Source organism: Battus philenor, unplaced genomic scaffold (assembly GCF_028537555.1).
Source record: "Battus philenor isolate CCGP_79_NKW_IND1 unplaced genomic scaffold, ilBatPhil1.0.hap1 SCAF_18, whole genome shotgun sequence".
NCBI lineage: Eukaryota > Metazoa > Arthropoda > Insecta > Lepidoptera > Papilionidae > Battus > Battus philenor.
Window position 1 is genome coordinate 1,634,479 of NW_027181680.1, and position 11,324 is coordinate 1,645,802.

Genomic DNA, 11,324 nt, shown 5'->3' on the forward strand with positions numbered 1-11,324 from the left:
TGAAGGACACTTACCATCCACGAGGCTCAGGGGCTGAAGACTTTACAACAGGGTCCATCTATACGGTGGTGGCAATATCACGTCACACGAACTCGTGCGTGTATTGCACGGACGAGACTCAAGATGCGATCGTAAGGTTCATCGATGTCAAGAATAAAGCAACCGCCGCACAGATACTGGCGCACAACCTGAGAATATGGAGTAGGGATGATGAAGTGGTCGCACCAAACGAAATATTAAAAACTAAACATTGTTAAAGCGTCGTTGAAAGCAAACAAGACGCTAATGGTTTAAAAAAATCGTAATATAATAGTTTAAAAGTCCTAAACAGTAACATGTAAAGACGTGACCAAAAAAATTTCGGAGGTATTAAACGTAAATATAAAAACGAAGGCACGGATGCTAATGTTTGTGGAGTATAGATCCTAATAAAATAAAAACTTAACGAAAGCTAAATCTTTTAAACATTAGATAAATATATTATATACGAAACGAATCTCTTAGACGGAAGCTCAACCGCTCACACACGAGCTGTACCTTATGCACGTTACCATATCTTACAACACTTATGTATTAATAAGAAATAATAGACCAAGATAATAATGTTAATGAAATAAAAGAATAGCCTAGAATCGTTTAGAAAAAGAAATAAGAAATAATGTAAACAAAAATCAAACTGATAAAATTATTAACTCTGTATTGTAAAAAGTCTCAGCCACTTGACGGTAGAAATCAGAAGGCGTAAGAGAAAAAAACCTTTTACATACGACCTCCATCACATAGACTCTAGCTCAAACATTCGGGTTCAACCGTCATGAAAGCCTAACTAATTACACACGTGCTCTGTATAATAAGCGCTAGTCCAACCTTTTATACACCGCAAGATCGGACACCCTCCATCCCTTAGCGTTAAGAGTGAAGGAGAACGTAATGAAAGCGAGAGAAAAAGGGAAGGATGTAAGGTTGTATTGGGTGAAAGCGCACGCGGGGATGGAGGGGAAGGAGAGGGCGGACCAGCTGGCCAAGGAAGCGGCCCTGAAGAGTAAAAGACGACCAGAGTATGAGAGATGCCCTGTTTCATTCGTCAAGCGGCAACTGAGACTGGAGTCGCTCGACGAATGGAACAGGAGGTATGTGGAAGGAACGACGGCTTCGGTAACGAGGATGTTTTTCCCGGACGCCGTCTCAGCCTACCGCGTGCTCCGCAGCATCGAGGTGGACGCGGTCTCGGCCCTGCTCTTCACGGGGCACGGGGGGTTCTCTGAGTACCTTCATAGGTTTAAGCTCAAGGAGGACCCCTCGTGCTTCTGTGAACCGGGCGTGGACCAGACCGTGATCCACCTTGTGGCCCGGTGTCCCGCATTCGGGGGACACCGGTTCGGCTTCGAGTGCCGGTCCGGGGTTCAAATCAGGGAGGAGTTAATAGCCTCCCTGATAGGCGAAAGTGTAACTAGGAACGAATTCCTCAAGTATTGCAAAACAATAATAACACAAGCAATACAAAAAAACAAAACTAGGTAAAAGAAAACAAAAAAGACTGAAGTAAAATAAATAATAACTATAAGTAAACAACTGTGATAACATACCTAGTAAATAAGATTTGTAAAACAAAATAAGAGGATGAAAGAAAGAAGAGTAGAGTAAAAGGGCATAAAAGAAAAGAAATATAACATGATAGAGAGAAAAGAATAAAAGATAATAAGATGAATGACAGATGACTATGGAAATAAAAAACTTTGTGAAAAAATAATTGTAAAAAAGGTCCCTGTCCCAAAAATCAGATAGGGGTACGAGAGGCCCCCAATAGCGGGGGTCATCAAAAAAAAAAAAAAAACCTTTTATACACAATCTAAATACACACACACTTAACAGCTTGTTTCATTTAACAATATTAACCTATTATTGTTTTAATTTACAGGCTCAGAAGCAAATATTCAACGTGATGAAGTTCGACAGCTACCCGCGCTTTTTACGCTCCAGCGTGCACGCTGAGTGCGCGCGCGCAGATCTACGCGGCCTGCCCCCTCCTTACGCCCCACCCACTCCGCGCGCTGAGGACGCCACGCCCACTAAGGTTTGTGTCGTCATACATGTTCCACATTCAGTATTAATATACTATGTATTGTAAGAACGCCTCAATAATAATAAAATAAGTTATATAAAAGTAGTTATTACTTTAATATAGTTTTGAAAAAAGTCGCATAGCCAACAGTTGCCAAAGTAGTCTAGGTGTACCACCAAGATTCCTCGCGAGAGAATTGGGACAAAAAAATTAGATGTTCACAATTAGTAAGATGGGATCAAATTTATCTGCTTCTGGTAGTGAAGAACTATGTTGACTTGACATCAGCTGTCGATGTAGTCAGTGATCGAATTGATGAGGAAGTTCGCGCAAGAACGGCATGGCTAAGCCGGAGTCATATCAGCAATGTATGAGTTTAAAAAATTTCAGGCGCTTTTCCTACCTAAGTAATAAAAGGACCAATGTTTAGCCACTTCCGCACATGCAGTGGTAGTCGTGCAACAAAGTGCACCGCCCGCCAGCCTGCTGATAAATGCGGCAAACAATGCGAATTACACTACAACCATCGTTAAATCACTCAACACGTGTTTCACTTCTCCACGGGGCATCTTCAGGAGTTATGTTACACCGATTAGTGCCAAACACAGAGTCTTACCTGTCTCTCGTATCGTATATGTAATGCTATAAGGTATATAGAAAATTTATCGCACAGTTAAAGAAGTCAGCGTCGAACGCGTCGGAGCGACGTCGAAGCGGCGGCGCGTCGCTGCTGCCGTGGAAGCTGCGCGGAGCCTCCCGCGAGCGCGCGCAACCGCCCCAACAGCCTTCGCAGCCTGAGCGCACCGAGCGCAATGAGCGCACGGAACCGCCCACGCTCGCAGACGTGAGTACACTGATCTCTCTTTACCCTGTACGGCGTTCGGAAGACTGCGCGCAGATTCCGAATGCCGGATGGGCAAAAAGATAGAAGAAAGGAATATCTCGGCCATCATGCAAGACGAAGGGGAGAGAGTATGCTTCCTCAGCTACTGCAGGAAGGTGGTAATAAATGCAATAGGTAAAAATAAATAATGTTGCAAAATAAAATAGTAAGGAAACTTAGAATGTAGTGGTTGACAATGAATTTATGGCTAATGGAATGAAATTAAATGGTAAAATTGTAGAATGAAAGAAACAGTACGACAGATAAGATGATATATGAAAGAGAAGAATGATAATAATAAAAAAAAATGAATAAATTACTAGAATTAAAAAGTCCCTGTCCTACACGAGATAGGGGAACGAGAGGTCACCAACAGCGGGGACCATTATATAAAAAAAAAAGATCTCTCTTTACCTGATGATCTTTACCTATCAACAAGTCATTCACAAAAACTCTTGTATCTGAGCATCTGGACCTGGCTGTCGAGGCTGACAAAAAAGCCTTCGCATATACTAAAAAAGGAATCTACAAATACCATTTGAATAGCATTAAAAGTACAGCCTTTAACCTTCTAACTGCCAAGCTGTTTTGGCCATGACTTCCCCAGGTGCCAAATAGAAATATCAAGTGTAGGCTTTCCTTATGTAAAAATTTAGGATCTTTACATTCTATGAATGAATATAACACGTTATGTATATCATTATGTACTGTGACCGCCGGCGACCTTCATGGCATTTAAAGGCAACAGAGTACTCGGTGTGCCATGAGGTCGCCGGCGGGTCACGCTTTTGTAACACAGAAAACACCATAGGTTTTCAAAGCCAGCTTTGAAATATGAATAAATTGTGAATTCAATGCCAAGAAAGGTTTCTATATACATATTCTAATGTAAATTTTATATAAAAAGTGAGGCCGCCCGCGGTCTCATTGGCGCCCATGGTAACCGCTTCTAAAACATGCTTCAAATCGTGTACCATCCCGTGATCCAGTTGCTAGGTGCCTAATGAAGCTAATAATTACCGGAAGGTCGGAAAAAAAATAATATTCCTTAGATGTATAGATGAAAAATTATGAGGTAGCCGGCGGCCCTCACGGCACCTATTGTTGGGTATCGTGAGGTAGCCGGCGGTCCTCATGGCACTTAAAAGGTTAAAAAAGACGAAACTAAAAGCATCTAATTAGCACACATATTAATTTAAGGTGGAAACGCGTTCTTGCGTCAGATAATAACGCTTATCTATATAATAAAAACATATGAAACTGTGTCTGTTTATTTAAGATAGGTAAAGTAAATTAGATCTTGAATATATATGCATCATATAATATAGCAGATGCGGTTGTTCATTCATGAATTATATTAATATACAACTCAATTCATTTATTATGAAATATATGTACATCAGAGATACCAGAAAATTAACATATAGATATATAAAACACCGGTAAACATATATGTTACATAATAGCTTAACCCGTAACAATAACTATAAAAATAACACTCCCAAGATATATAGATATATTTCCAATACGTTTAGTACGAAGTTCCAGAAAAATAGAACCTCCTTTAAAATTCCTTTTAATCTGAAAAAAATTGGAAATTTTATATTTAGCGGTTTTTGTAAAGGGTAGGTGATTATAGGTGTACAAGCAAATAAATCATTTGTTAGCAAAATGCTTTAATGCACCTACCATAAAGTGACTGTGAAACTATTGCAGTTCAACAGGCCAATAAGTTGTTGTAGTACTTAATCTGCAGAGACAGATAGTAAACAATAATATCTCTTTACTATATTATTATAGTTGCCTATGTTTTCTAGGTTTATATATGGTGTAGTATATATAAATTAACAGAATGTCTAGCTATATTCACCTCCTTAAAACTTTTATACGTATGACTAATCATACATTTGTGCATTTGATTACAACGCCATCTATTGCATGTTTTAGTAAAAAATCGTTCCTCCCCTATTTCGTAAAAATTAAAAAAAGTAGATCCTTGTTCCCTAGATCTACTATTTTATTAAATTTTTCACTTCCTTTTTATTATTTTCGTACTTTTCTTTCATTCTTCACAATCTCTATCATTCTGTTCTTCATTCTATAATTCCGTCTATTTCTTTCTTCTGCTCTAATATCGTTTCATCCATCCTCAGTTACTGCAGTTTTTATACAATTTATATACATGACTGCTTTTTTAGTTAATTTTACACCATATACCTATATATCACAGTTCTATTTCTCTTATTTTCTAATATTAGTATTTACATATTTAATTTATTTCTATTACAATTAGTTTTAATACACATTTTTATATTGCACTGTTTAACTTATCATATGTTCCTATTTATTACTGTTTTTGCTACTCGTGTTTTAAAATTACAAGTAATCGATTCCAACGCCATCTATTGGCAGTTTTAATAAAACGTGTAAGTTTATAATTGCGGTGATGATTTGGCAGGTGGTGAAGTCAGGAGCGCAGGGCGCGAGCGCGCTATGCCGTGTGGTGTTACCTGATGGAGCGACGTCGGTGGTGGGAGTGGAGGAAGGGGTGCCGGTGCGAAGGCTGGTGGACCGGCTGCTGCAGCGGCGCAATCTGCCCGTGCTGGCTTACGACGTACTGCTACGCGATGACCAGGTACACACAGCACTATTTCACTCTAATTCTTATATATATGTTTAGCAAGTTACGTTGAGTTGCCACCCTTGATCTTTACTTCCTGGTGGCTGCAACAATGATGGACAGGAGTATAATTGAAATGGTTTATATTGCATATCATAGGTAATCGGGATGCAGGGATTGAGTTTAAGTCTTTCGTGGGGCACAATTATTTATTTTAAAAAGAACTCCTAACTTAAACTGCGCACGCTCTTTCGTCGTTCAACCGTCGTCTGTCTCCCTTTCTCTTACACGCCTCTCGCTTGCACCATCTGACGTTCCTATTCTACGTTCCATTCCACACACACACACACATATATGTATATTATAATATGAATCTAATCTTAATGAAAGGAACTGCATTAATCATAGCATACGAATTTAAATTGGCGTTCAAATTCAAAAAATTCTGAAAAATAATTGAACCTTGAAATTATTGTGACAGTAGTGGCCAGTAACATGGAGCGTCATCATCATCATGGGCACTATCATCATAACTCAAATTACTTTCACTCTACTGATTTCTCGTATCAGTCTCCACTCCTATTGAATTAGAAATAAAGAGATCCATACATGAACGAAAGTAGAGGGCAGTCCACATAGCGCGCAAAACAAATGGCAGCAGTGGCCTTAAAATTCTGGACGTCCACAGCACGGCAGGGACTTAGACCTCCTCTATAGGTTTCCAATAGAAGTATCAAAAATAATCATATGAGTTGTGAGTATTAGAAACAGTATGATTATACCACAAAAACGATTCGTGAAGATACGTGAAGAGATGCCTAGAGGTCAATGAAGTTCCGGTGTACGATTGACTATGTTGTAAAATTAGTTGGAACTCATCTGTAATTCAAATTTCTATAGTTATATCTAATGTTTACATACTTTGATCTTTTTTGGAATGTGTTCGAAATATAGCTACAGGAAGTCCACTGGAACCTATGGATAAGATGAACCGACGATATCGTCAAGGTTTTTTTTTTGTTTCGGTGGGGGAAAACTTCCGGTATTCAAGATGCCCTGCCTCTGGGGGAGGACAGGGGTATTTGGGATTCCTACCCACTAACCCCCCCCCCTCCCCCGGTGGTCGCCCTCTGCGCTAAACGGGGGACCGCGGTATCTCCCGGTCAGGGATCGCCACGCGGTCTTCCCTCACGCCGTGCTATTTTTCGATATCGTCAAGGTTACTTACGTGAAGTCGCTTGACACGGGAAATGCAGTCCTCCGATAGCTGTGTTGCGTTGTAACGTGTTGTTGTCACTCGGACAGGGCGTGTGGCGCGCGGTGGAGGCGAGCGCCGCATCATCAGCGCTAGCGGGGCGCGAAGCTCGCGTGGAGCGCCGCGCGGTGCTCCGCCTGGCACTAGGCGCGCGTGTTCTGGCAGTGCGCTGCCGCGGCGCGCGCCCCCTGCGCCACGTGCTTCGCCCCGTGCTGCGCCGCCACGCACCCGCCGCCACCGTGCCCGCGCCGCCGCGAGCCGTGCTGCGCGGCGGCCGCCCCGTGCATCCAGACACGCCTGTGCACGTACGTACACATACTGATGATGACGTTATTTATATTTGCGCCATCTAGCGTTCAGTAGTGGATCTAATTTGTTCATATTAATTACGAAGTTTTAATTGAACATTTATGTTAAACATTAATGTTAAAGCTTTATTTCATTCCATAAAAATAACTTAAAATTTGTAGATAATAGTTTTAACAATTTATATTAAATTTGTATAGACCCCCTCAGGGTAAAAGCCTACTCCAAAGCCTTCCATTTTTCTCTATCTTTCTCTAGCTTCGCCATTTCATTTGGTAAAATAAAATTAATATACGAAAAAAGACAGAGAACTTAGCACCCGTCTCGTTTATCTGTTGTTTCACGCAACATACATACTACGCTGTAAAACAGTGATTGCCAACATGGGACCCATGCCGAATAGGAGGGCATTTTATTGTTTAGAGGGGCAGTTCGGACGAAATAGTGCAAAATGGACTCTACCCGAGTTTAACCCTTTCGCTTACATATAAAAAATATTTATATTACATAGGACGAAATTATTTTAGAAAAGCTAATGACACAAATAAGGTTAGAAAATACCGTTGTAAAGGATCATACAGCTTGGGAATGAATTGTTATAACCAGCTGTATTAAGAATGTTTATTAAAGCAATCAATAAACTATAACCCAAGTTTTAAGGCTTTTCGTAGATTAATACGCGCTTATCAGTGATACTTGATGGTCATAAATAAGTACTATAGGGGAAAAGTGTTCCTTCATATTTTTATAAAAAATTGAGTTTTTTTTTCAAACTTTATTTACATTTAACCATAGTATATACATGCAATGTTATTAGATGACTTTTTATCATCTTATAAATAGCAACATGATGCCATTGATATAAAACATTATGAAATAGGAGTCTCAAATTATTGAAAAGTTTAAATGAATTAAATAAAAATATAATAAGTGTTAATGTATACCATGTATGTTGTTCGTAGGAACTGGATGGTGCTCTGTTAGAGATAGTAGAGATATGCGATGGCGCTGAAGGTTTAGAGGTGACGGGGGGCGTGGAGGTCGCAGGGGGCGTGGAGGTGCGGGAGCGGGATGACGACACGGATTCCCTGTCCGACCTCGCAGTACGCCTGCAGGACGACGAACAAACGGTAAGCTATATATGCAGTACCTATATTACTGTGATCAAAAAGTAAGGTGAAATTGTCATTTAACCCTTTCGCTACCAGCGCCCGAGTTACTAGGCATCCACCTTGTAATGTGGGCTTACGTACAGATACCTGTTTTAAGATTTATCACAGACAAATAAATTACTAAGAATTATTCTATTTTCTAACTTCTATTTTTAATTAATGTATCAATAAAATCTCTAAGTATTTAACACTTAAATGAGAAAATTCGAACATCAGCCTACCGCCATGAAATGTGCACACTTTGTGCAAAGTGTGCAAAGTTTGTGCACTTGCCCGGTTCAGTAGCGTCACTTCGACGGAACGTACAGTGGTAAAGAAAGGGTTAAAACTCCCAGTCATTAGGAAGGTATGTAATTTTTTCCTAGGTCGGTAGTACTGTTTATAACATTTGCCAAGATACACATTCACCGAATTGACCTAAGTCATGGATGCACAGACCGCGGCCCGCTGGTCAAATACTGGTGGCCCGCCGACAGCAAAAATAAAACTCTCGTACATTCGAAAAATATTGAATTCTATTACAGATAAAAACCAAAAAAAATTAATAACCTGTACTTCTGGCGGCCGGCCCGCCATCAGTTTATGATTTGCCCGAGTGACCCCTAGTCTTAATAAGTCTGTGCAACCATGATATAAGTGCTCGGCGGCTTCCAAATTTCGGTAAAACAGTAACCGAGCCGAAGCTCTCACGGGAGCCCTCAAGCTTTGCTTCTTTAAAAGCGGTCTTGGGCTAGGCGCACTCATCACCCTGCCACTTCATACCCGCGTAATTTGCAAATGCCATTTGGGCAGCAGTGTGTGTCCTATCCGAAAAAAAAAGTATCTGTTAAAAGATGGAATATCAGCCTAGACCATTTTGAAAGATGTTTTGTCTGTCGCGTCAATTCTGGATTGGTCGATGTCATACTGCGACATTTTCGCCAAAAACTTGACTGATATCGTTCCGCAACCACCGTATTCGCCTGATTTGTTTTCGTGTAATAATAAATAAAGAATTAACATTTTACAAACAGATTCACCTTTACCCTTTTTTATTACATTTTATATATTACAATATGTAACATATACATTGACTTGAATAACATTATCATAATAAAATAAAGGTTAGAAAAAGTATAGTAACTCTAGGAACTTTTAGATATTAAATCTAATTGAATGTAGACGCCTTTTACCACTTTCACGGGCATTTTTGAGGATTTTCCATTCAGGCTCCATGGGGCGTATACGATTGTCTCTTTCCAAAAGTCGATGTGCAATGTTTATCGCCGGATTCGAACGAATTCGGGTAACATTACATTTACAAGATGCTATTACAATAAATATAATCAACAAAATATATTTTAATTTCACAGAGCGTATCTAGTCGAACACGCAGCGAGTGCGGAAGCAGTGTTGGGGGTGTAAATACTACAGGGGGCGTAAACGTCGGCGCCGCTGGGAGCAGCGGAAATGTTAGTAGCACGGGGAGCAACGGCAGCGCCAATGGGACTGCGGAAGCGGGGAGGGTCCGTGCGGCGCTAAGGCCCGGGCCTCCATTACACCATCATCCACCTGGTGAGAACTCTCTACCTTGTATTCATTCATTCATTCAAGACAACTGATAGGTCTCAACCATATTGATATGAGTTTTCAAGTATTTGTTTAATAATTTAATTATGTAATTATTAGAATTCCTCGAGAACCTGCGCGAGAAACAGAGGCAGAGACAGAACCCAAGGACACCGCCTCCTCTGCCGCCCAAGCCAGCGCACCGCACTGCGCCCACCGTCGTCTGAGACTGCAGTCCAAACGCAACCCTAGCACTAACTACATAAAGTCCACTTTCAAATGGACATCGAACGTGATAACGCTTCTCAAAAGTATACCCTATGCATTTGCATTACGGTTGCATTTTACTTGCAATCGCGATACGAAAGTCATGTCATTTCCCAACTAAAAGTGACCATGAGGTCCACTAATAAATGGACCGTGATAAATGCTTCTCAAAAATAAGCCTTAAGCTTTCGTGTTTACGGTTGCATTTTACTTAAATTGAAACGTAGATACGAAGTCATTGTCATTTACATAATAATATAAAGCCACAAAGTATATTTTGAATAATGAATAGAACATATATATATGGCATTTGTTTCGAAATATTCTATTTATTATATTTAAAAAAGTAGTTACATGTGTTCAGATTAAATTGAATCTTATTTCTAACACTATAGAGTATATATTTAAAAGACTTAAGAATCATGTTGGTTAATCTCATAGTGCAAAGCAAAGGCTTGTTGTTAGACACGCTTTCCAAGCTCATATTTAATATCGCTGTCTCAACAAGAATTATGTGAACGAATGTAAAGATGCGCTTACACGTGGATATTTTCTTAAATGATTAGCAAGTAATATTTAGCTTTTTATTATTATCAAATATTAATTATAACCAGATTCACTTATTTATTTTTCCATTCTTTGTCTATGGCAGTTATTTTTTATCTGCATTCACAATATTTACAGTGTATGTTTGAAAAAAAATGAGTTAAAAATACGCCAGACATAAAAAGTGAGAAATGTTGGCTGGCATTTTATCCCTGTGTAAACGCATCTTTACTTCGTGATGATTAACTAGTAAATTGTCCATTTTTTGTATTATTTTTTTTTTGTATTCTGTCCGAAATATGAAAATGTGGCCAATACAGTAAGAGATCTGTGTAAATTAGGTGTATTCTTTGATAAAGCCTGACAAGGAATACAGTTGAATATTTTAAATTTAAAAAATAATTTAATTAAGAGAAATAGTTTAATGAAAAAGGGTACTTTATATTTTGTAAATACTATAGTATTAATATATTGAAGAATTTACATTTATATATATCTAGATGAGTGTATAATAAATATGGAGTAGAAAAAAATGCATTTCTGTCGATGTATATTCTAGACTTACTGACCACAGCATTTAAAGTTGAAATTGAAACGCTATTAGCTAGTGTTCCAATTTAAATTATTGTAACAAATATATGTATATGAAAAGATGCTCGGAGAGC

General features: G+C 39.2%; 1 protein-coding gene and 1 long non-coding RNA gene across 2 annotated transcripts in view; both read left to right on the top strand.

Moving 5' to 3' along the window:
• LOC137920443 (regulator of G-protein signaling loco-like) overlaps nt 1–7,173 on the top strand; it is a 49,178-nt gene extending 42,005 nt beyond the window's left edge. The window contains exons 5-8 of the mRNA XM_068763809.1: nt 1,919–2,074; nt 2,736–2,906; nt 5,404–5,580; nt 6,871–7,173. Of these exons, the coding sequence (XP_068619910.1) occupies nt 1,919–2,074; nt 2,736–2,906; nt 5,404–5,580; nt 6,871–7,173 (807 nt within the window). The remainder of the gene's footprint in view (nt 1–1,918; nt 2,075–2,735; nt 2,907–5,403; nt 5,581–6,870) is intronic.
• A 921-nt stretch (nt 7,174–8,094) lies between these two features.
• Nucleotides 8,095–10,555, top strand: LOC137920251 (uncharacterized). The gene is made up of 3 exons (XR_011106759.1): nt 8,095–8,256; nt 9,651–9,852; nt 9,967–10,555. It is a non-coding gene; the product is annotated as an uncharacterized lncRNA (long non-coding RNA).
• Nucleotides 10,556–11,324: the final 769 nt, after the last annotated feature.